The 27,063-nt window shown below is 39.5% G+C and overlaps 1 protein-coding gene across 2 annotated transcripts in view; it reads left to right on the forward strand.

Annotated features, from left to right (window-relative positions):
* The window catches only part of CERS6 (ceramide synthase 6), a 325,151-nt gene that overhangs the window by 221,463 nt on the left and 76,625 nt on the right, over positions 1-27,063 (forward strand). For both annotated transcript variants that reach the window (XM_087435341.1, XM_087435342.1), the window contains exons 5-6: positions 13,942-13,992; positions 17,841-17,933. In XM_087435341.1, the coding sequence (XP_087291467.1) occupies positions 13,942-13,992; positions 17,841-17,933 (144 nt within the window). The remainder of the gene's footprint in view (positions 1-13,941; positions 13,993-17,840; positions 17,934-27,063) is intronic.

Consider the following 27,063-nt stretch of genomic DNA (forward strand, 5'->3'; position numbering starts at 1 on the left):
ATTCACTCATATAAAATGTGTCCTCCATAGCCATATATAACCATATCTAGACAGAAGATTATTGGCGGTTTAGGAGTTCAAGAAACATAGAACTGTTTGTACTTAATGTGTTTGGATTCATGATTCATATAATGTGGACAGTTGCGTACACGTTTTCAGATATAATACCCAGGCATGGTGACAAGATAACCTATTAAAGAGCAAGCCAGATTTCATGCATAAGAAAAATCAAGCCTGAAGTGCCCAATATTTTTAAAAGAGAGCGAGCGAGCTATGGCTTTTCAATCTTTTCTTTTATAATTTCTTTTAAATGTTCTCAGGAACATGATTTTTAACTAGATAGACCTTAGCTCAAGGTAAATTCATTACAAAAACATTGATGACTTGTGTAAATATTGAAGGTCTCTTAGGCTGTATGGTCTCATAGGCCAACTCTTATTCTCTTCCCACCTCTATGGAGTATCAACATTGTATATCCCCACCTTGACAAAAAGAGTCTTACCCTACTCAACCTAATTCAACTCTATGGATTTTGGATTCTTGTTACTAATTTTGGTGTGTGTTAAGGGCTGGGAAGGGTGCAGAAGGGGATGCATCAAATTGAGTATCAGCTAGAGTTGATGTCATATCGCACATGCTGAATATTTATTCAGTGAATGGATTTAAAGAAACTCATTTCTTGAGAACCAGGGCTCTTCGTAATGTGTATATCTGTTGGCGTATGTGCTTTGAATTGGTCAGGATGAAGGCTAAACTGCAGCAGTAATGTAGCAAAGAGACCCAGCAACACAGTAGCTTAAAGTACCAAGTTCATGTCTCCTTCTTATAACACCCCCAATGTGACTGGCCTAGGCCAGCAAGGGGGCTCTGCTCCACACAGTCTTCAGAGACTTGGTACTTTTCATTTCGTTGATTTGCTGTCCTTGGCACAGTGGTTCTCAAACTTGTTGGTTTCAGGAACCCTTTATACTTGTAACAATTATGTAGGGTTTTTAAGAGCTTTTGTTTTTATTAGTCAAATCTGTAGGTATCTATTGTATTAGAACTTAAAACTGATACATTTTTAAAATATTTATTAACTTGTTTAAAAATAACAAGAATAAATCATTACAAGTTACATAAATAAAATTTTAAGAGAAAGAACTGTATTTTCTAAGACAAAAATTAGAGGTTTTTACAATTCTTTCTAATATATGGTTTAGTAGAGGAGAGCGGGATTCTCATTCCGGCTTCTACATTCAGTCTGTTACAGTGTGTCTATTTTGGTTGAAGTATATGAAGAAAATCTGGCCTCACAAAGATCTTCAGTTGGAAAAGGCAGAAATATCTTAATAGTATTTTCCAGAAAACAGTAGCTATTCTTCTTTGATACTACACCAAAACTTGACAAGAAGTCATTTCTTTAATGTCAGTGAACTTTTTGCACTCAGTTACGTTAACATCCGTTGATCTCTTTCCCTTCAAATGGACCTTCCACCCATGTGTGATTTATTAACATCATATGTTGGTCATCTGGAAATTATTGGGTCACTGAGTTGTACAGATTTTGCAAATATTGACATGTGTGTTATAAATATCAAAAACATATTCGTTAATGTTTTCACTGATCTCCTCAGAAAAGTTTTTAATGAATGGGAAGCTGTGGGGCATATGATAGCCTATACGTATTTTCCAAAATACAAATATTTGCTTGAAAGCTTGAATTTTATCATTGGCAACAAATACTATCATTTGATTTTCTTGTAGTGAGAGGCTCATGTTGTTCATTTTCAAGACAATGTCTACAAATACTCAATTCAGAATAACAAGCCTTTGTGAGAAAAATAAACAGCCAAGTTTTTACTTACATTTCATTCAAGTTCATTGTTTTATTTTTTCATGTTTTCTCCACCTTCATATTATTGTTTGTCTCTGTCCTGAATAAATGTTAAAGATAGGAATGAGAAGACCTTTCTGTACCTGGCAATTACACTTTTGTTACCAGCTCTCTCTTCCTGGTGGGGGCTGGTAGCCTTTAGGAGGTTGTGTGGACCAGTCAGCCTGCATGAATCCCTGTGAGGAACACACAAAACTGTTTAGACAGACCTTTTGTGTTAGTTGTGAATTGGAACAACAGTACACTGCCCAACTCCTTGGAGTAATTCATGTTTTCATAGGATTAAAAATGAAGACTCTCCTGTGTATCCAGATGTGTCTAGCACGGGATCTTAAAATAGAATTCTCCCTTTTCTCTCTCTCTTCTGGCTTCAGTTCCCACTTTTGCTCTCTTCTATTTGACAAAACTATATTTTATTCATGAAAAACAGCTATTTGACTTGAAAATATTGTGCAGGGAGATTAATGACTCACACACAGCTAAGACATGATTGAAAGAAGCTTGAATTCTGGTCTTCTGACACCATGGTCTATTCTCTTTGTAGCATTTGTGGGGTTTGTGATGAGCATCTCACACAGCAATGAGGGAATGACAAGTGGGTCTAGCATTGTGCTCACGTCAAGAAGAGGCCCAATAATCATGACTTTACTTTTTCATCATTTACCTCTTTCTGCTAATCCAATCTTATTTATGGACAACATCCTATATCTTCCTGCCTTCCATGTGCTTAGAACTCTCCTTAAAAGTTGACATTTGGTTCAGAAAATCAATATGAAATGAAGTAAAACCATAGGGACACTTTTTAACCATTGAAAACTAATTTATGGACTACACTTTTTAACGAAGCTGAAGTTCAGTGAGAGGAAGACCCAAAAAAGGCAATGGGAAACCATTTCTGGAGGCAAGACACCAACAAACTAGCACATGGAAGATTGATCAGGAGGCAGCAAGGCAGAGGGGTGGAGATGGCATGCCAGACAAGGTGCCTGAGTATTTAGGGCATGGAGATGGGAATCAATGGAACACACATGGCAAGGGGCTTGGCCTGGAGAGAGCAGGGGGTGCTTATTGGGAAGAATGGACTTAATCTTCCACAGTCTCAGTGGACAGCCAACCCAGTGGGAGCCAGGACGCCAGGCAGAAGCATTTCATCTTCTCAGTTGGAAATGAGAAGGAGGCTTTTAAGCTTTTTTTTTTTTTATCCTCTGGAGACTAATGCAAGGAAAGGGATGATTAAGAAAATGATGTTGTTGGAAATACTATTTGATTCCTGAAAGATAAGGAAGTCTGTGTTCTTCCTTCCATCTATCAGTTCCTCTTTTCCATCTGTGACTATCTTCTGCTTGTCCTTCTGGCTTCAACTACTATGCCACCTCCTAGTAGAGCCCTCCCCTCCCACCTTACCCTTCAAGACTAGGCTGGGTGTCTTTTTATGTTCTACTCCTCCACGTCCTGTGTTTACCCTGCTATAGCCTGCCATCTAATTGTTTTGGTTACCCAGGAAGTGGTAAGTACCCTGAGAATGGAGAATTTGTCTATTCTGTGTTCATGCGTAGCCGAGTGCCTGATTCATGGTAGCCACTCCATAAGTACTTGAAAGAGTGAGTGAATGAGGTGGGTGCAATAATATTAGCACAAGATATTAGGGCCCAGGCAAATTGGTTTAGAGGTGGTAAGGAAGAGGTTGATGGGGATCTTCAAAGTGAGAGTAGGTGGGGTGGGTGGCAAAATGATTGAATCATCACTGTAATGAATGCAAAGTTTATTCTGTTATTTGCTCATTTTATTATTTTCTCCATTCTACTTTCTCTTGAGAGTTTAGAATTAAATTATTAATGATTTGTTTATACTTGAAATGTCACTGTCAACTTGTAAACACTCCAAAGGCGGCTATTTCCTATACTAGCTTTTAGTTTAAAGGTAATTAGAATTATTGAATAATATGAAGACGGTAATGTACTATTAATACTATTAATGTTGTTTGTAAATATAGAGCAAATGTGTTTTTTTATGAGACCTGTTAAAAGAACATGAACTTGCTCCTTTTTATTATTCAAATAAGACCTATTCTTTGCAGAAAAAATATAGCTACAATTACTTGTGTAATTTAATACTGATATACAAGCATTAAAAAAAAGTAAAAATCACCCAAGATAATTATTATTCAGAGATAATTACTAAGTAATTTTTGGTAAATATCCTGCCGGGCATATTTCATGTGTTTGTGTGTGTGTGTGTGTGTGTGTGTCTCTAAATATATATCTCCTTTAACCATAAGGCACACTGTATATTCTGCTTGTAGTCTGATTTTAACTTTTAATATGAACATAACTGTTACATCCCCTTAGCCCATCTGCTATTAGCACAGCTATGATGGACAGTTCCATGCACCTTTGACAGTGTCCCACATCAGATACAAGCTGTGCCATATCTCTACTCTGCTTTCTCCAAAGCTGAAAAGGTCACCTAGACACAGGAAGGTATAGTCTAGAAATATGGAGGAGTTAATACGGGAACTTCAACCGGTGGGGGATAGGAGTTGGTGGATAAGTGCCCAGCCCCCCTGTTCTGTGTTGGGACAGTTATGAGGTATGGGCTACGTAATTCTGCAGAGGTCCCCAGTGGAACTGAGATGTAATTGCTTGCAAGCAGTAACCAGCTCATTCCTGAAAACAGTATTGCATTTTTCTTTCTCACCTATCTCACTTTCTCCATTTTTCCAGTTCTGTTTTCTGAGATCACCTCTCAAATAAACAGCCTGTACTCATGTCCTCATCTCCGAGTTGGCTCCCGTACAACCCACTAAGAACGTGCCAACCTCATATTATTGAACAATTATATTGATTTCAATTTCTCATTACTAGCAAAAAATTGTAATGGAAATCCATGTACATATGGGTCTAACTATATTTTTTACAATAAATCCTGGATCAAAGGAGGTGCAGATTTTAAAGACCAAATTACTCTTCAGAAAGGTTATTCCAATTTGCAGAGTGTTAGTTTCCATATATACTGCTGACTCCTGGGTATTAACCTCTTTAAATATTTTCCAGACTTGGGTAAAAAATATTCTGTCTGGTTTGTGTGTGTGTGTGTGAGAAAGATTAGCCCTGAGCTAACATTGTTGCCAATCCTCCTCTTTTTGCTGAGGCAGATTGGCCCTGGGCTAACATCCATGCCCATCTTCCTCTACTTTATATGGGACGCTGCCACAGCATGGCTTGACAAGCCGTGCATCGGTCCGTGCCTGGTATCTGAACTCATGAACCCCGGGCCACCAAAGCGGAGTGCGCGAACCTAACTGCTGTACCACTGGGCCAGCCCCAAATTCTGTCTGGTTTTAACCTGTAATTTTTGCGTATGTTTTTGATCCTTATGTTTTTAATATGTTGCCTGTTTATATATCTTCTCCCCACTTTTCTCATTGGGTATTTAAATATTTTAATCAATTTTTGTATTTTAATCAATTTTTGTGTGTTCTTTACATGTTAAAGATATTAATCCTTGTCATATGTTATAGATAGTTTCCTTAAATTATCTTTTGACTAATTTTGTGCTTCTTAATAGCCACTGTCATTGGCTTCATTCCCAAATTCTGCCCCAGCCTCTCTCTCTCTCTACACGTCTCTCTCCCTATCTTGACATTCTCATAGTTTTCCCTTCCCTCTAGATCCTTCCACCTCATTTTCTTTCATCTTCTTCTCTTTCTTTCATCTGGTTCCTTTATCCCTAATTTCTATTCTAAACAGGGAATCGATCAGTCCATTCTGCTTTGCAGTGATTCTCACTGGGCGTAAAGGAGAGTCCATGTCCAAATCGATGGGAGAGATGGGTTTTTAAGCTTCCTGTTCCACAGACTCTTGAGAATCACAGCCACAGTTACTGTTAGGTGTGTGTGGAGTCTCTCAGCTGAGCGGAGGCAGAAAAAGTTGAGAACTGCTGGCTGGAAGGTTTTACAAGGCATGGAAATGCCACTCACATTTCTCTTCTCTTTGTTTCTGTGATTAAACCCTCATAGAGACCCTGTGACCTCAGGGCCCATTTCCAAGGAACTTCTTCTATTTATGTATGCTTGGCACATCTGCAAATTCCTTTCTAAATTGATTGCTGAATGTACTGAAGGCACATGCTTGACCAGGTCTAGAGGACTGGCATCTTTTTTAAAGCCTGATCAATATGAAAGGCTGCTATTTTTGTATAATGCCTCAGGGTCAAGTCCAAATTACATTTGCACATCACGAGAGCTTTCAAAGCTAATGCAGATGCCAGGGGCCTCTGGGGAGAGGTGACCACTCTGCTTTGTAGATTTATGGTAATATATCTCTGACCCAGGAAAGGAGGAAAGGGTACCTCTTGCATTCTAGGGAGCACGCTAGACTGCTCACCACTGACGAGCAGCATCTTCAGGCTGAGAGACTTCTGGCTTCATTCTTTTCATCCCAAACACAATTTATTTATCAATTTTTAAACTCACAAAGCATGAAATATTTGTTTACATTCTGAGTTATTTTACAATGTATTAAATTAAAACTGTAGATTATCATTTTGAATGGATTTGATTTATATTAATTCAGTGAAATCACAGTTGAATGTTTGTAAAAAGAATTTGCAATGTTTATATAATAACGTTATTAATATAGATATTAACATAAAAATTACACATTTAAAAGGAAAAATAAGCAAAGATGTTGAGACAATCATAGTTGCTGTGACTGAGCTTGAGAATTAGATCTCAGCTTCTCAAAACCAAGGTAAAAAGATAAAGAATAACATCATTCTCACTTGGTAAGAGGAAACATGCTAAGCATTCACAGAAGGGAAGTATTTTTTTCCCTTTGAACTAAATTTAAAAGGAAAAATATCATGTGGAACTTATACATTCCACTTAGGGTAACCTAGAGGTAACCTTTCCAATATAAATTCATTGCAGACACAGAAGCATTTTTCTCATGTTTATGTCTTACAATAAATCCTCAGTATAAGCCAGAGGTGTAAGGTTTCAATATAATTCTGTGAAAGTGTTTTCAGGGTAGCTTCAGTGAAAGTAGTTTCAGAGTGGTTCAGGGATCTAGCTTTCTGGCATTTTAAAGCATAATGCAAGGCTCTATCTATTTCATACTTAAACTATGCAAAGGCCAGTGTGTCTCTTAGATTATATTCTTTGACTGTTAGTTGTCTCAGCTGGACTTTGTGAAAGAGCCGTGTAGGAGTTTGGATGGAAATAGCAAAAGATGAAATTTTCTCTCTAAGATGCTGACTCCGGGTAAAGACCCACATACCTTTCATGTCTTTGATGAGGCAAAAAAATGTTTTTAATACTTTATGATTCATGTTCTTTGGTTAAATCAAAACAGTTGTTCAAAGAAACTACTATTCATTCAGCTGCAGGTACCTACTGATTGTTAGAAAAAAGTATTTATGTGTATGTGTATTTATATTTCTATTGAATCATTTAAGAATTGCCTGGTTAACTGAGCATCCTTTTCTCTGGTCTTTTGCTTCAAACTCCATTATTCCTTTAGCTTACAGTGACATCATAAGCATCAGTGATCTGAGGTAGCCAAGTTGCCTTGATTTTTTTTTAGAGCGGTTTTATGTTCATAACAAAATTGAGGAGCAGGTACAAAGATTTCCCATATATGCCCTGCCCCCACACATGCATAGCCTCCCCTATTATCAACATCCCCCACCAGAGCAGTACATTTGTTACAATTGGTGAACCTACATTGACACATCATAATCACCCAAAGTCCGTAGTTTATATTAGGGTTGTACGTTCAGTGGGCTTGATTTTTGATGATTCACCCACCATCATGATAGGTGGCATGGAAACTGAAAGGTAGATTTTTTTTTTTAAGTATTATTTTTAAAAAGTACGTCAAATGGAACTTTAAAAAAATAAGACCAAACCTATCTTATTCCAGATGGTAAAGTGAAATGATCAGACCTGATCTATTTTGGTTAGTTCTGTTTACGATGAAACCTCTACAAAACGGCTGATGATAAAAGAAGAAACCTGATAAAAGGGGCCAGCCCCGTGGCTTAGCGGTTAAGTGCACGTGCTCCACTACTGGCGGCCCGGGTTCGGATCCCGGGCGCGTACCGATGCACTGCTTCTCCTGCCATGCTGGGGCTGCGTCCCACATACAACAACTAGAAGGATGTGCAACTATGACATACAACTATCTACTGGGGCTTTGGGGGGAAAAAAAAAAAGGAGGAGGATTGGCAATAGATGTTAGCTCAGAGCTGGTCTTCCTCAGCAAAAAGAGGAGGATTAGCATGGATGTTAGCTCAGGGCTGATCTTCCTCACAAAAAAAAAAAAAAGAAACCGTATAAAAAAGCAGATTTACTGACATTTAAAAAGGCTTCTCTACTTTGTCTTTTAAAAAATCATAGAATAAATAGAACTTGAATCTTATACATGTGGTCAAAATGCAAATGAGGACTACAGGGTGAACTCCAGCAGCACACCTGACCTCCATCCTGGTGCTAAGGTTGGGTTTGCTCAGGGTAAGAAGAGGCACAGAAGCCTTCCGTGGGACACAGTTCAGTCCATAGCAGATGCCATAACAACAAAAAGTTGATAGAATCTCTGTTGACCAAGAAAAAAGGCAGGAAGTAAGCCTGAGGGATCTTGTCAGTGATTGATAACCATGTAGCTCTTGAACGGTGAGAGGCATCGTTACCCATCTGGACAAGTGGGTTCTTCTGTAGATTAAACAGGTTTTGGAGGTCCTTTCTAACCCTAAAATTCAAATTTTTGTGTAATAATTCACTTTGGGTAATCAATTCCAAATGCCCATGATGTTTTTCTTTCGTTACCCATTCTTTGTACACCCAGGGTGCCTCAAGGAAGGTATAGTGGAGGAATCTGGCTGACCTGGGTTTGAAGCCTAGCTTTTCTACTTAGCAGCAGAGTAGTCTTCAATTAATTATGGTATCTCTTTGAGATTGCTTATTTGTCTACAAAATAATTAATGATACTTATCTTGATGATTATATTATTGAGAATACAGGGAATACAGGGTATGTAATTTATACATATTAGTTAAAAAAAGACATCACAGTAGTTTAGGTATGAGAGAAATGATAGGAATTTATCTATCTCACACATATAATCCAGAGGTAAGCAGGCTAGGGCTAGTAGGAGGCCTCTGACACCAACCCCAACAGAAACTTTGATCTTAGGGTCAAAGGTGACTGCTCCAGTTTTCATTATTTCCCTCTGATGGGAATGGAGAAAGGGTGAGAGGAACTCATTCATAATAACTTTTAGGGACACCCTCCCAAAGTGGCAGACGTAAATTCTGCTCACATCCCTTCCACCAGAGTTTAGATGTGTGGTTATATCAAACAGGGAGGTTGGTTGAAAAGCATTGTCTCTAGCTAAATATGGTTTTACTAGCAATTTCTGCTGCAAATGGTTATTATAAAGATTAGAAATAATGCATTAATTCACATTCATCTAACATTGAATTGTGGAATATTGTAACAAAGGGCTTGGCAAGGTGCCTTACACATGGTTAATACCAAGAAGATGGGATCACTCTCCTTACTTTCCCCTAGCACCTTACTACTCAAAGTATGGTCCAAGGTCCAATAGCATCAGCGTCAGCATCACCTGGAAGCTTGTTAAAAATGTAGAACCTCAGCCCTAAGCTAGATCTGTTGAATGAGAACCTGCATTTCAACAATTTGGGAAGCTCTGCGCCAGCATGTTGTCTGGTTCTCTTAGCTTGAGCGCTTACAACGTTGCTGTGAGAATTAAAAGAGATAATATGCATAAAATACTTTAAAATCTGTAAAGTGCTTCATAACGTATTTAAGTGTACGTGCGTTATGGGGAATAATGTGAATCTTAAGTTATTGGAATGACAAGATTTGAGAATCCTTGGGATTTTAGATTTTCCAGTCTTGATAACATTCCTTGATATGGTAATGCCATGTGAAAAGGGCATATCTATTTCCAGAAAATGTGCTTGAATCGCCATGCGCTATCCTAGGGACAGAAGTTTTTTTTTTAATTTAGCAAGATGCTAGGCCCACTCTTCTAAACTGAGTGTTTTCAGTGATTTTTTTCATCACCATTGTTCTTTTTTTGATATCTAAATATTTCAACTTATGTTCTTAATTATATTACTGTCTTTTAATTTGTGTGATAGAATACAGATTTTGATCAAATGAATGCGGAAATGATTCTGAAAAAGGTACCTCAAAAAATGGAAAAACTGATAAATGAAATTGATTTTAAAAAGATAGCTTTATAGTATCAATTCAAATTAAAGAAGTTGTACCTGATGTATTCAATTATAAGCAGCTCATCTAGATTCATATGCCAGTGTTGAGCAATAAAAAATTAGGAGAATCACCTTCTCTTAGGCTTAAGTTTTCTAATCTGTAAATTGTTCTATCTATCTCATAAGATTGGGGTGGGGGGGAGGGCATACCATGAGATCCTAGAAAAATGTAGTATGCATATAGAAGGTGATATTAATATCTAATGTTGTCAGAGTGAGAGGTATATGTGAACATGCACTCTATGTGAAAGAACTTATTATTAAAATGTTTGGCACATAAGCTTGCGGGCTGGGCTAGGGCCCTGTAACTCCATCAAATTCGTGATGTCCAGGCCTTTTTTCCTGCTTCAAGTGGGCAGGCGACCACTGAGAGACAAAAACTCATCCACTGTTTCTGCAGGTCAGTCAGGTATCAGCATGTAACAGAAGAAAGTCTAGGTGCTGTACATCTGATGCACGCAGGGAAAAGCTGGGTGTTAGAAGAAAACCAGTGAGCCAAGGAACTCACAGAGGAAGGAAAGCTCTAAATGATGGATTTTTCTGGGTCGCTGGGAGTCATACCTTTTGCTCTGCTGCCTGTGACTGAAATGGATGGCCGCAGTGGAAGAGATTCCCACTGCATCTTTAGAGGCAAGCACACACGTGCCCTGTGCACTTGGGACTGATAAATTCAGAAAAGTACTACAAGATTTGTCATAGACCTTGTATTTAATTCTGTATTCCTTTTCATTAGCGTTCAGTAAAGGAATGCTGACCTGTCAACTTGGGTGTAGATGCTGGGGGGATAAACATGAGTAAGACATACCTTTCCCTTGGGTACTTTCAACTAATTGTGGAGATAGTAAACAACTTTATCAGAGAGAGAGGTGATAACTAACGTTCATACTGTACTTTAAAATAGATTTTGGTGTGTCATGCCCACATTTAAAAATTATGCATATATGTGTATGTTTAAAAATAAATCTATCGGGTCGGCCCCGTGGCTTAGCGGTTAAATGCACGCGCTCTGCTACTGGTGGCCCGGGTTCGGACCCCGGGCGCACACCGAACCACCGCTTCTCCAGCCATGCTGAGGCTACATCCCACATACAGCAACTAGAAGGATGTGCAGCTATGACATACAACTATCTACTGGGGCTTTGGGGGCAAAAAAAAAAAGGAGGAGGATTGGCAATAGATGTTAGCTCAGAGCCAGTCTTCCTCAGCAAAAAGATGAGGATTAGCATGCATGTTAGCTCAGGGCTGATCTTCCTCACCAAAAATAAATAAATAAATAAAAATAAAATGAATCTATCTATATCTGTATTTATATCTATATTACATAGAAAAAAAGACCAAAAATGAGCTGTACATTAAAATGTTAATAGTGATGAGAATTCAAATTATTTTTCATTTTTATTATTTTCTATATTTTTTATAATTTCCTCAATGGACACATGTTTATGTAACTATAAGACAACAACATATTAACCTTTTGAAGCCTCTAAACTATTTTTATATATGCTATCTCATTTGATCCTCACATCACCCTGTGAGGTAGATCGGTAATGAACATCGATGTTATGGATGAGATAGATGGAGGAGACACACGACTCAGGCACCCAGGAAGTTAAGTGCAGAGAGATTATGTGATATGTACAGTGTTGAACAGGTGGCAAATGGCGAAACCAAGAAAGAGGAAGGCAAATCAGTAGTGCTTGAATGAAAGGAGAATGTAAAGATCCCTAAACACTTTTAGGTTTAGGGCATGGAATGGCTTTTTACTTCAGTCTGGCTCCCTAAACAGAGGCCTGGTTTAGTTTTTATCAGACTCAGAGGCAGGGTGCACAGTGGTTTTGTTTGGGTTTGAGTCCAGACAGTCTGAATTTGATTACCACCTCTGGCAATGCCTACCTGTTTAACCTGGGCAGTTATTTATGGGCTTGGGGCCTCAGAATATCTATTTATAAAATGAGGCAAATACTACTAGCTACTGTAAGGATAAAATGAGTTCATATTAAGGGCCTTTAAAAGTGTATTGGGCAGTCTAAAGATAAACAACTTTTTCATTGGTTAAATAATCATGGAGATCATGGAGAAAAACACTAAAAAAAACTGTATAGCTATAAGGAGAACTCAACAAATATTAGCTAATAACGTCATCATCATTATCATCCTCCTCATCCTCATCAGTGCAGGGCTGATGAGGATGGTGACAGGTGAGAGGATATCTGTATGGCTTTCAGGGAGACAACTACATTGTCCTACTTCAGACGGCAGCAACTGTTGATCTTATAGGGTCTGGGATAAGATAAGGAGGTTAGGTCAGTACAAATATATCTAACATGAATCTTTCAATGACAATATTATTATTTTGAGATACACAAACAAACACACAGATTGGATTAATGATAGATTGTTTCTTTTTTTTTTTTTTTTAAAGATTTTATTTATTTATTTTTTCCCCCCAAAGCCCCAGTAGATAGTTGTATGTCACAGCTGCACATCCTTCCAGTTGCCGCATGTGGGACGCGGCCTCAGCATGGCTGGAGAAGCGGCGCGGCGGTGCGCGCCCGGGATCCGAACCCAGGCCGCCAGCAGCGGAGCGCGCGCACTTAACCGCTAAGCCACGGGGCCGGCCCTAGATTGTTTCTTAATAATAAGAACCATACTGGGGGCCGGCCCCGTGCCATAGTGGTTAAGTGCGTGCGCTCCCCTGCTGGCGGCCCGGATTCGGATCTCGGGCGCGCACCGATACGGATGCACCGCTTGTCAGGCCATGCTGTGGTGGCGTCCCATATAAAGTGGAGGAAGATGGGCACAGATGTTAGCCCAGGGCCAGTCTTCCTCAGCAAAAAAAAAGAGGAGGATTGGCATGGATGTTAGCTCAGGACTGATCTTCCTCACACACACAAAAAGAGAGCCATACAGATGTATATCAAATGTATATAGATGTATACCACAAAGAGCTGAGAGCTGTATATCAGGGATGCAAAAGAATTATAAAGTTAATACAAAAATATGGGAAAGTTTGTGCTGGTATTATTGGATTGTTTAATAGCCTGTTTAAATCTGTACCAACCCCTCCCTGCTTATTATAAATGTTTTGAATCTGTGTGTACACTTAGATATTCTATCTGATTTTACAATGTTGTAAGGCAAGTGATTGCTGTCAAGTTAAGAATGATTTGTCTTTAAAAGACCTTGGCCATGAGTGGTTGGGGTAGAGTGTGCTATGAGGCTTAATTCCCTCAGGCCTGGAATTAGTCTGAGCCGTCCCACTGAAATAAGTATACCTGTCTGTTACTGACCTTTGGTCAAGGCATGAAACAATTGATTAACATGTTGCTTGGTAAACATTGGGTTGGAGGAGTTTCAGGGTAGTTCCTACCAACTGTAAGCATTGTTTATTGGTGATAGTGAGACTGATGATTTGCATCTGGTCTTGGTGAGACCTCTGGAGGGCTCTGCTGTTGAGGCCAGTTACACTGCAGGAATGTGTTTATGTGACCAGCAAAATATAAAAAACACCAGCCAGAGCCAGACTTCATCCCAGAAATAGCCTGAAATACTACCAGTTGAGTTGAGAAGATTACTCAGCGAGAATGTATGATGGAAAACTAATTGCTTTCATATGCGTTCCTAATTGTTTTAAGTCCTTCAGTTCTCACACAGGTATATTATTGAAATCCCCAAATATTGGGGGGCGAGAACTTGTCATAAACATCTTTTGTCTTGCTTCTTTTCCGAAACATGTAAAATATGTTTCTTTGTCATTTTTTCAGACCCCCTGGTTGTGGAACACAAGGCACTGCTGGTACAACTATCCCTACCAGGTAAGGAGACGTTGCCATCTGAGTTTTCACACATGTGGGGTACCTTCCTTAGGTCAGTTTCGTGGTTTCAGGCAGGTCCCAGCATGTTGGGTAACAACCTTGATTTTTAGCCCCCTGCCCCCACCCCTGCTGCTTGATGGTGGACGTAGCCTCGTGAGGGAAGTAGTTTGTGTTCTCAGTGAAGTTCAGAATCAAAGCTCAATTGCTTTAGCAGGTGGAGTGGAAGTGTGGAAGGTGCATTTGCTGGAGTGTAAGATATAATCAGTTCAACAGGCGGCTGATTCCTGTTTCTAACAGCCGATCTGCCTCTGATTACTGAGGAAAGCCTGAAGACCTGATCACGGCACAGGACTGCCTCAGCAGCAAGTGGGCAACGATCAAATGTGGAGCTAGAGTGGCCCTGCTGAGTTTGATTCACTTTGGGGCTTAGGAGCAGCCCCAAATATGTAAATCAGGCACCGTTTCCTTGAGCACAGAAAAATGGGCTTGTGCCATTACACATAGACTAAAAAAGCATCATTGAAAATGAGATTAAAATCGTATCCCAGAATGGGAATATTTCAGATCTCTGCCCACTGACATATCTTTGCCTCTGTCCATGAACTCAGTAATATTAGCAGATATAGTGGTCCCCAGATCAGTTACTATTTGAATATCAAATCTAGGACTTTTCTAGAAATTTCTTGCTGAAAAATTTCTAGAATTTCTAGTTCAGTTGGGATATGTTATATAAGAGAAACAAATGCAACTAGATATTTTAGTGATAAAATAGAGACATGCGTTATGATAAACAACTTGGTTTTTTAGTTTGACTGGGATTCTTTTGGGTTGTCTTTTTAGAGGCATTTGGTCTTTTGGGTGTGAATAAGGTTAGCGGGAAGCACACGTTTCGCTATTACACATGGTGATGGAGCCAGGGGGTGGAGACTGGTGTAGGATATTCCTTGGGCAAGTTCAAGGCTAGGGATACGTTGAAATGGAATTCCACTTTGCATTTCCATCTTTTTCATGTAGTTTATTCAGATTATAAAAGAGTGTAAATAAGCAACGGGACACGGTTAGAGAGAGCTGAGCATTCTGGGCTTTCTGATAGAGACTAAAGCTACATTGAAACCAATCACGTGTTGTACACAATCGTAATTCTCAGGCCCAGCTGCTGTTTCGCTATCTTAAATACTTGGAATATTGTCATTTACAGCTCTCTTTGTGTCCTGTAATCGTATACTGAGTGGAAAAATCCATATATATCTAGAATTCTATTTATAAAGGTACATCAAAGTCTTCTAGAAACCTTCACTTGAATGTTAGTGTGGCAGCTGCTCTAATGCACTGCATTTATGAGGTAAATTCTGTCACGTGAACAACACTGAGACAAATGCGATATGAAATGTAATACCCACTCTTCGTCATAGCTATAATGTAGTCTGAAATAACTTTCGCGTTTATGGCTGGAGCTGAGAAATTGCTTATTTCTGAGAAAGTTAGTTGCTAGGGCAGTGAGTGGCCCAAAATGTAGTTGCAGACTATTTCATAGACAGAGCTACAGATTCAGCATGAAAGTTTGAGGGTCTGGTATATACAGTTATGTTTAAAAATAGGAAACATCATTAATATAGAAGGAAAGATACCATATGACCATATGTGGGGATTCAGATCAAGATTGTCTCCTACTACTAAGGCATCATTGCTTATCAGTGAATAATTCAGCATATAGCTCCCAAAATCTAGGACCAATTCATGATCTCTTGTGAGAATGGTGGTCATCTTTGATAAACTCCATATTCTAATAAAAAAAATAGCTGCTTTCTTTTTGTGTGTGTGGGGAAAAAATTAAACAGAATATAATTATTATGCAGGTAATTATAGCACTTTGTGGGTAACTGTATCTACATAAATATATAGGTTGCAGTTCACAGTTGGTCTCAAGCCTTAAAGAGCTCTTTTAAAGATGGGGCATGCTCGTGAAACATGTTTATTATATCTTTAGCATATATATAAAATAAATAATTGAACTGATTTTTAGGTGAAAGAGGTAGTGGTCTACTTCAGTTTTATTAAAGACGTTACTCCTTGTGTATGAGTATGTATATTATTTATTACATATATAATTATTTTTGTATATATGTGTATATTTTAAGTTTGAAGTCATGTAAAGTTGCATTCAATTGGACCTTGTATAGCTTGTCATAAAGAGCACAGGTTGGCAATGAGAAGCCCTAGCCTGGCAATCACAGGGCCTCACCAGCCCTGAGACTGAGATCAGCCTTTCAACCTGAATTAACTGACAGCAATTTCCTGTCAAGCAGACACTCTAGAAAATGATAGTACTAATTTTATAGGATTTTTTATGAGAGTCAGAGAGGTTAGTCAAGAGGTTAACAGGTGGATAAGCTTTGTCAACTGCAAAGCACTCCATGAATACAGTAGTTATTATAATACTACATACTCTTATGAACTCTGCAGTTTCTAGATGTGCTCTCACTTGTCATCATAGCTCACTGTGGCATTTTCCCAGGTGGTGATGCAGGGAGTAAGTGAATCTCATTAAAACTGAGATTTAACCTTGGCTCCAAGGGTCCTGAAGCCGGTGCTCTGTTTTCTAGACTTCATTGCTGCCGTACATCTGACCTGAATACCCATCTCTTATGGCTAATGCCTTCAAATTTTAAAAGAACAGTTCAGTGGGAAATATATTCTCTCCAGGATGCTGCTGAACTTGATAAACACACTGATGCTCATTGTCACTCAGAGTTTAGGATTGCTAGTGGGAGAGTTATTTCATCCTCTCATGTTATTTTGTTGCCAAAGATCAGTGAGAGGGACAGCTGTTTTCCTTGACGCCCACACTTAAAGTTAGTAGAGTTGGTAGTTGAGGGCCAGCTTCTCATGAAAGTGATCTGTTATGCTGCTATTGGTTTACAAAGTATTTAAATTTCTATTGTATTTACCTATATACAATTGCCTTGTATGTAGCGGTGTGGATATGTTTGTGTGATGAGTTTCAAAGGTTTTTCATTCATTCTGGTGAAGCAAGACGTTTCATTACAACTCAATAAAACAAAAACAACCCATCGAAAATGGTTTTTCAAAACTTTTGTTTTGTTTTAATGGATTTATATACAAAATAAATATTCCTGACTTCCACTGCGTCTCTGAGCCTCTCCCCATTCCTGGACCTCTGAGGCAGGTAGAGTCATCTCCATTTTACAATGTCAACTAAGGCCCAAGATTTATACCTACTAAGGTGTGGAGCTGGGACTTAATCTCAGATTTCCTGGCCAGGTGCCTAGCCTGGCATCTCTTGGCAGCTTCCTTGTCCCTCTGATGTTTTAATAAATATTTTTGAATTATCTTTTGATATTTGCAATGTACAGAACATTTCCTAATAATGAGAAAGCTCTGATTAATGCAGAACTTGAAACCATGCCTCCGTGACCCGTATAGTACTCCAGTTTCTTTCCCCTACCTCCCTTGTCCTGTGGAATCTCACAGGAGTTGTCCAGGGTTTTTGTGTATGCGTTAGAATTTTTTTTTTCAGGTTGCTTAAGGAATCTTCCAGATGCTCCTGTCAAAGAACCATAAATGCTATTGTTAAAATGCATAGCAAATTGGGTACCAAATGTTCACACTGATTGACACTTTTTTGGGTGGAGATGAAACAAAACTAATGCCATCAAACTGTGGATTAGAAGCATCCTTTAATGCCCCCTTATCCACAAAGAGAATGGGGCCAGGATTTGTGGAGGCATAAGACCATGTCCCTTTTCAGCCCTGAGCTTGAGATGTTTGGGGCACAAATTAGGTTTCCTATGAACTATTAATCTCTCCTTTTTTTCTTTGATCCTCAGCCACTCACAACTGACCTTCACTACTATTATATCCTGGAGCTGTCGTTTTATTGGTCTTTAATGTTTTCCCAGTTCACTGATATCAAAAGAAAGGTAAGAGTGGTTATGTTGTAAAGTGCTTGCCAACATGCGTCTTTAATGGCCCTTGGGAGATGGGTGTAGAGTCTCAGAGGCACTCACCTCTGTTCTCCCAGCAGCACTGGGTTAGTGCTACTTTCCACATTGTAGCAGAAAGTTCTCTGTTTTTGTTTGTACTGTTTTGTATTTCATTCCCATTGTCTCTTTATGCTTCCCTCAAAACCTAGTGGTCTTTTCTCCGTGAAAATATATAGCAATGAATCTCGAAAGCAATTTTCTCTCATTCTGATTCACAAGTCCCTCTGTTCTCCAAATTAAATAAAGAAGAAAAATTCTATTTGTCGCTCCTGGGAGAAAGTAAAATCACAATGTTCCATTCCTACAGAAGGAATTTTTCCCCAATTTAAGGGTTTTCTAGGGCTGGCCCCGTGGCTTAGCGGTTAAGTGCACACGCTCTGCTACCGGCAGCCAGGGTTCGAATCCCGGGCGTGCACTGATGCACCACTTCTCTGGCCATGCTGAGGCCGCATCCCACACACAGCAACTAGAAGGATGTGCAACTATGACATACAACTATCTACTGGGGCTTTGGGGAAAAAAAAGGAGGAGAATTGGCAATAGATGTTAGCTCAGAGCCGGTCTTCCTCAGCAAAAGAAAAAGAGGAGGATTAGCACGGATGTTAGCTCAAGGCTGATCTTCCTCACCAAAAAAAAAAGAGTTTTCTAATGTTGAAGTATATCATGAAAATACAACATTTCTAGATGAGCTGTGTTCTGGTTTTCACCCCTCTCCTCCACTGGAATAGCTTTTGCTGAGGGTGCTCTTGACCTCTAAGTGTTAAACTCACTCATTCTAGTTCTCATCGTACCAGCTTCTGGGCAGAATTGGCACTTTTGGCTATTCACTGCTTATTTTTTTCCATGACGCTATTTTCTCCAGATTTCCATATTTGGATCATTCCTTCAAAGTCATCTTTACTGGCCTCGATCCCATTGCCCCATGCTCTGCATATTTGTGAGCACCAGAGTCTGGTCCTGGATTACAGGACGCCATCTTCCTGGATGATCAAGCTTATACTCTCCCACACTGCCAACCATAACTTATGTACCAATAACTCCAAAATGTTTCTCTTCTGCCCCAGATTCTCTCAAGGTCCATACTTCCACAAATCTAGTCATGAATAATAGTATTATGTTCTTTTGTTTATTTTATCATTTAATCCTCACAACAACTCCAAGATCCGGTTGGGTCATTTATTATTTATCTTCATTTTATAAATGAGGAAACTGAACCTTACATAAAAAGTGTTCCCTCCTGGGCCGGCTCAGTGGTGTAGCGGTTAAGTTCGTGTACTCCGCTTGGGTGGCCCAGGGTTCGGATCCCAGGTGCAGACCAACACACCGCTTGTCAAGCCATGCTGTGGCAGCGTCCCATATAAAGTAGAGGAAGATGGGCACGGATGTTAGCCCAGGGCTAGTCTTCCTCAGCAAAAAGAGGAGGATTGGCATGGATGTTAGCTCGAGGCTAGTCTTCCTCACATACACACACAAAAAAACAGTGTCCCCTCCTAAAGACATCCTCTTCCCCTAGTCTTGTTCTTCCTCCGATAATCCTTGTAACCGACAGTCACGTAAGTTTTCCTTCACTCTTCTTTCCTCTTTGCCATTCCTTATACCTACTCCCTTAATATCACTGACACATTTAGTTTGAGTCCTCTCTACTTTTGTTTAATTTATTACAATAGCCTCTTAAATGGTCCTCTATCTAAATAATCATTCCCATCTACCTGCCACCTAAGAGTTCTGTTTCTGAAACCTTCAACTCAAAGCCAAACTACTTGGAGTGATATTTAGAGTTGTCAGCATGATTCAAACCCACCTCTCCAGTCTTATCACCCACCTGTTCACTCCCCCTTCTGGCACACACATATGTCCTAGCTACAAATATTTTCTCACCGTTGTTCAAAAACATCTTTTCCATGTATCTTTGTTTTTTGCAGGACCTTGCCTGTGGCTAGAATATTCTCTGTTCCCCCTCCTCCCAGACCAGACGTAATCCAAAAGTAATCTCTTCTTTGAAGCCTTATTCAATTCCCCCAAAGTTTTTGACCACTTCTTCCTCTGTGTTTAGTTTACAAGTGCCCAGTACTTGCCATATTGTATTTTTTGTTTGTTTTGTTTCGTTTTTGCTGCGGAAGATTCACTCTGAGCTAACATCCACTGCCAGTCTTCCTTTTTTTTTTTTTGCTTGAGGAAATCTAGCCCTGAGCTAACAACTGTACCAGTCCTCCTCTATTTTGTATGTGGGTTGCTACCACAGCATGGCTGACAAGTGGTGTAGGTCTGCGCCCAGGATTAGAACCCGCAAACCTGGGCCGCCGAAGCTGAGCGCATGGAACTTTAACCACTACACCATGGGGCTGGCCCCCCATATTGTATTTTTTTAGCAGTATAGTGACTTGCCTCTCTCTCTTCACTAGACTTGAAGGGTGAAGAGCAGGATATATTCATCTTTATACCTCTCATGATTATCAATGCACCTTGCTTGTGGTAGGGATCAGTAAGTTTAGGGTGAATGAGTAAAAGGACCTATCAGAATGTCTTCTGACTTATTAGTGGATGTCTTCCAAGCTCCTTTGCAAACAGGACTGTGCATTATGATGGAACACAATACTGTAATATATCATTTCTTGGTTAGATCAGTAACCTGCTAAATAGCAAAGTGGTATCCACGTGGCAGCAGAAAAGCACTTAAGAGTCTGTGGCCCTAGTACCTGTATGCTCTTTTCCCAGGTACACTCCTTCTACTGTCCTACAGCAGTGACTTACTTGGCTGGCAAAAAGCTGTCTTTCCTGACCTGTGTGGCTGCATAGCCTTAATGTGGTATATGTCATCTGATTCTCAGAAGAAGTGGATGGTCCCTGTAAGGACTAGGGCTTCGGCATAGCAGATAACTCATTGACACCCATAATTTGTGGCTCTTTTACTCATTGCACCAAACACTCTGGGTCAATTTCTGGAAAGGTTTAGATATTCTTTGGTGATGGTATGCCAGTTTAGATCTCATCTGTCTTATATGAGGAACCTTCTTTGTTCACGTAGTCAGTACTTGTCGACCGATTGTCTCCTATGTACCAGGCACTCTGCTAAGCTCATTGTGCATTTTACTTATTTTTTAAATCTTTAGTTGTGGTAAAAATACAAAACATAAAATTTACCATCTCAACCATTTTTAAGTGTACCGTTCAGTAGTGTTACACACATTCAGATTGTTGTGCAACCAGTTTTCAGAACTCTTTGCATCTTACAAAACTGAAACTCTGTACCCATTAAACAATTCCACATTCCTTCCTCCTCCCAGCCCCTGGCAACTGCCATTCTACTTTCTGTCTCAATAAATGTGACTACTCTAGATAGCTCATATAAGTAAAACCATACCATATTTGTCCTTTTGTGATTGGCTTATTTCACTTAGCATGATGTCCTTAGGTTCATCTATGTTGTAGTGTGTGTCAGAATTTCCTTCCTTTTTAAGGCTGAATAATATGCATTTTATTTTCTTTTGAGGAACATTTTTTTTTAGGTAGTGACAGAAAACACTTGTATAATAGAGAAAGAGGTTTGAACATTTTGCCCGTTTGGTAGTTGGTAAAATTGATGTACAGTGAGTTTATGTAAGTTTTTCACGGTTGTGCAATGTGGGAATGAATTAGAGCTCAAGTTTACCAAGCAAAGTCCTGTGATTCATGTTAGATTACTCACGTCCACAATTCTTGCATTGTCTTGCCTTGCCATGCTCCTGACATTAGAGGTAGTAAGCGTTTTGCAGCTCTTTGCCATTTTATTGGCTCCTCTTTTGCTTAGTGAGAAATAGGGCTGCCATCTAGAGTCAAAGAGATTAATAAGAGCAAGACTAACTGTCCTTGGCTCCCAGGAGCCTAGTCCTAGCAAGACCTTGCTATCCCAAAAGTCACCAAGCCCCCACCACTTGCTTGAGCTTTCTCCTTGTGCATCTACCGTGTCTTTTTAGTGAGCCAAGAGGACTCATAGAGTCTTCATTGTTTTAAGCCAAGTGACCATTTTCTTAACAGTTATCATTAGTGGATTATTTTCAAGAGTTGAAATGTATCATTTTGTATGGTTTTAACATATCTTGCATCAGTGTAGAAGATGCCTATAAAAAGGGTAATTTTATGGTAAGGTTCATGGACTTGATCTCAGGCCTATACCTATTGTCAGCGTTTAGAAATTAATTATATCTTTTTCTTAGTCCACACCCATAGCTTGTTTTAGACATCTGGCACCTCTCCCTTCTTCACTTAGTCAGAGTACCTTTGCCTGTTCCTGGAGCAGCTGGTTTATTCTTGTTTCTTGCACAAAATGGGAATTTGGCCACTACCAGACATGCTTATTACTCAGCACAGGTTTTAATAAGGAAGGCCTTTTCCTCTGTTGCCATCTCTCATTAGTAAATTGTAGCCTTTGCTTTTCTGCTTCGCATCTTGCTGACTATCACTGCAGGTCCCTGGTGATTCCCTCCTCATTGCTCTACCACTCGGAGAACCTGGCGTCCCAGCCATCAGTGAGGATTTGTGGAACTTCTGGCTGCCAAATACACTCCCCACCTTCTGTATTGCAACTGTTAACTAAACCCTCTAAATTTAACAGCCTGCTTCCTAATTATGGAATAGAGATGTTTGAAGATAACCCATTGACAACATAGTGTGGAAATCAACTTCTGAAAGCTGTTTGTAGGGTCATTAATAGAAAGGTTATAAAAATGTTTCTTTGGTTCCCCTATTAAATGACAATGCTTGAACGGCCATTTTCAAATAAGGATCAGGATGGATAAACATTGGATCCGAATGCCTGCCTCATACCCTTAGAATCAGTACCTCAAATGAGGTTTAGAAATCATTTTTTGTGACTTAATAGATTCATGAGTCTTGCTAAATGGCTTTTATATTCACAAACTCTTCCCCTCTAGAAGTGTCCTAGTATTGCCATCTTTTTTATTTTTTTAATTGATCTGATTCCAAATAGAATCTGGAGTTTAAAAATGAGAGGAGAGGGGCCACCCCAGTGGTGCGGTGGTCGGGTTCCCGCGCTCCGCTTCAGCAGCCCGGGGTTCACGGCTTCGGATCCTGGGCGTGGACCTGCGCACCGGTTATCAAGCCATGCTGTGGCGGCATCCCACATATAGGGTAAAGGAAGATGGGCACGGATCTTAGCCCAGGACCAGTCTTCCTCAGCAAAAAGAGGAGGATTGGCAACAGATGTTAGCTTAGAACTAATCTTCCTCACCAAAAAAAAATAAATAAATGAATAAATGAGAGGAGAACTTTTCAAACTGTGGTGACAGAGCACATTGCCTCTCTGTTGATCATTTCCAGGGTTGGTACTTATTTGGTCAGTGACGAGATATACTATTAATCTTCCCAGAGGGAAAGGACTAGCCAAGATGTAGTCATTTGTATGATGGACTTATAATTTAAATATTCTATTATGTGCTACCAAGATATGTAAACTTTTTTGAGGATTTTTTCTTCCTTTCTTACTTTTTTTTCTTTCTTTTCTCTATTCTTCTCTCCCTCCCTCCCTTCCTCTCTTCCTTTCTTCTTTCCTTCTTTTGTAAAAAGAAATTGGTAAGATATCTTCTTAAAACAATAGGTATATTCTTGGTATTCAGCATTGTTTGAAATAGCTTTTATTTCCCAAGGCTTAACTTTTGTTAAAATTCTGTCCTTTAGCACCTGTTCACAATGAGTATTTCTCCTGCACATTGAAATTTTCCGAGGGAAGCTAATAAATATGATTGTGTTGGAGCTCAGAACAGCTTGCTTGTGTCTAAGCCCTATGTCTCTTTTAACTAAGCTGCTGTTTGGCTGGGAGACCTGGGCCTTTAGCCAATGAGCCTGGCTCGTGTTTGGAGTCCTTTGCAGGAAATCAGCCATGGCTGAGTTCCAGGGCTCAGACGGTGAAATCAGCTTGTTGCTCTTTTAGTCTTTAACCTGAGAGAAAAACTACGTTTTTAAAAGATTCTTAGCAGAGAGAAGTATGATGACTAAGTTTAGCAAGAAACTTATTAGCAAGAAACTTATTGACAAGCTTGTATTTCTCACAGGTAACTTTTGCAGAGAATAACTGGTGTCCATTGCTGTGAGTGGTTTAGCTGCCTTTTGGGGGCCTGCTATGCTCCAGATCTTTCCTGTTTCAATTAGCTTTAGGACAAAAAGAAAAGAAATGCATGCTTTAATCTTTTTATAACAAAGCAGTATGGCGTAGAATTAAATGAAATAATGTCCATGAAACCATCTAGTACAGTGCTTGACAAATAGAGCTTAGAACAGTACCCAGCACATAATGACCAAAATGTGGTTGAATCAAAATGTAGTGCTAGGGCCGGCCCCGTGGCTTAGCGGTTGCGTGCGTGCGCTCCGCTGCTGGCGGCCCGGGTTCGGATCCCGGGCGCGCACCGACACACCGCTTCTCCGGCCATGCTGAGGCCGCGTCCCACATACAGCAACTAGAAGGATGTGCATCTATGAAATACAACTATCTACTGGGGCTTTGGGGGAAAAAAATAAATAAATAAAATCTTCAAAATGTAGTGCTAAAACCAAAAACAGAAAAACCTCCAAAAGTAGGGGTCACAAATTTTTGTATTTTTGGTCAATTAAAATTCACAAAAATAATTAGGAAGAAGAACTAACTTGAGGTTGCCAACCTTTTACTTTTCTTAGTAAGGAAAGTTATAAAGCACCTACCACTTATTACCATCAATTCATAAAGGAAAGAATATTTTAAAGGAGAAAGGATACCTTGTAAAAAAGCACAATGCTTTAAATTGATCATTATGAAAAGGTTCTTATTTTTCTCATTTTGTTCTAGACTGGGGAAAAATGATGGGCAATATGGCTTAGAAGTTAAAGGCATGGGCTCTGGAGTCCATCTGCCTGCCCAGTGGCAATCTGGATTTCGTGTGACCTTGAGCAAATTACTTAACCTCTCTATGCCTTGGTTTCCTGATCCAAAGAATGGAGTTCATATAACCTACCTCATGGGAATGTAATGCACATACACACTGTTAGAACAGGGCCTGGTGCATAATAAATGTTAGTTCTTACTGTAGTCGTTAATGTGGTTCACCAGATAGTGCCCTCTCTCTACCCTCAGGCACATGTAGGATTGTACTTCTCAGCCACGCCCCCTCTTGTGGTGGGATGGGGCCATGTGATTGATAGGCTGTGAGCAGAACTGGCTTGAGTCACTTTTGGACTGGAGTATTTAATTGTTGGTGTGAGACCCTCTAGAGTCTCTTCTCTCCTGTAGTACAGTGATTGGTAATGTTTGAGATGGAGGCTGTTCCATTAGTCTGGGTCCCTGAGTAGTGACTGTGGTGAACAGAGTGCCTCCCCGCCCCTGCCAGCTAAGTGGTAACACACAGTGAGTAAGAAATAAGCCTTTGTTTTAAACCACTGAGATCTTAAGGGCTTTGTTATTGCCATGTAATCTAGCTTATCCTGACTGGTGTAGCTGTCACTAATAATATGACTAATTATCATTTCCTAAGGTAGTATTTAGAAATGATTTGTCTAGATCAGCAGTTCTCAAGGTGTGGTATACAGACACCTGGAGATCCCTGAGACCCTTTCAGAAGATCTGCAAGGTCAAAATTCTCTTCGTAATAATACTAAGATGTCATTTGCCTTTCTTACTGCGTTGAAATTTGTGCTCATGGTGCAAAAGTAATGGTGGGCAAAATTGCTGGCAGTGGTGCCCAAATGTATTAGTAGTCATTATATTCTTCACTGCCACATGCTTGCAGGAGAAAGAAATGTCAGTTCCACTTGAGAGTGCTCTTGATGAAGAGTGAAAAGTGTTAATTTTATTAAATCTCTATTCTTGAGTATACATTTCTAAAAATGAGTAGTAGGAGTAAAGACTTCTACATAACAATGTACAATAACGTCTCAAGAAAAATCACATGCAGTTAGTGCCCTGCACTGTGAGCTGAACTAGCTGCTTTTTTTCCCCATAGAATCTCGTTTTCACTTGTAAGAATGACTGATAAACTGTGGTATTCCAACTTCTGTATTTGGTAGACATTTTCTTAAAAATGCACAGTGAGTTTGTCAAGCTGTTTAAGTAAAAACAATTGACATCATTTGTTGTCAATGATAAAAATCAAGCTACCAGCAAGAGCTTGATAGCATCTCAATACTTAAAGACTTTTCTCGTGAGATTGCTAGTGATATTAATAAATGTGATTTTTAAAATATTGTGTAATGAAATGTTTCATTAACTCAGTGAGCCAGTATTTTCTAAGTGACTAAGAACTGATGCTGCAAAATCATGCATGAGAAAGATCCATTCAAAGGTCACGACAGACCAAAGGATTTTATGTAACAGAGTATGAAAAGTTTATTGATATGGTTTTAAATTCCACATTGCAACTAACCTTTAAGAATATCCCACTCGTCGGGCCAGCCTCGTGGCTTAGCGGTTAAGTGCGCGCACTCCGCTACTGGTGGCCCGGGTTTGGATCCCGGGCGTGCACCAACGCACTGCTTCTCCGGCCATGCTGAGGCCGCATCCCACATACAGCAACTAGAGGGATGTGCAACTATGACATACAACTATCTACTGGGGCTTTGGGGGATAAAAAGGAGGAGGATTGGCAACAGATGTTAGCTCAGAGCTGGTCTTCCTCAGCAAAAAGAGGAGGATTGGCATGGATGTTAGCTCAGGGCTGATCTTCCTCACAAAAAAACCAAAAAACAGAATATCCCACTTGTCAAGTTTTGATATGGTATCAGAGAATAATATCCATAACTATCTGAAAAAACTATTAACATACTCCTCCCTTTTCCAACTGTGTGATTCTGAATTTTCTTTACATACTTCAACCAAAATAACATATAGCAACAGACTGAATGTATGTGCAGTTATAAGACTCCAACTCTCTTAAGCCAGACATTAAGGAGATTTGTAATCATGTAAAACAATGCCACTCTTCTCACTATTTTTTTTAAATTTTGGAAAATGTACTTATCTTTCATAAAAATATTTATGTTAATTAATATATAGTGGACTTCAAAATAAATTAATAAATGTGTTTTACATATTTTTAAAAATTTTCTC

Source organism: Ceratotherium simum, chromosome 9, assembly GCF_057802395.1.
Source record: "Ceratotherium simum simum isolate JZ-2026a chromosome 9, ASM5780239v1, whole genome shotgun sequence".
NCBI lineage: Eukaryota > Metazoa > Chordata > Mammalia > Perissodactyla > Rhinocerotidae > Ceratotherium > Ceratotherium simum.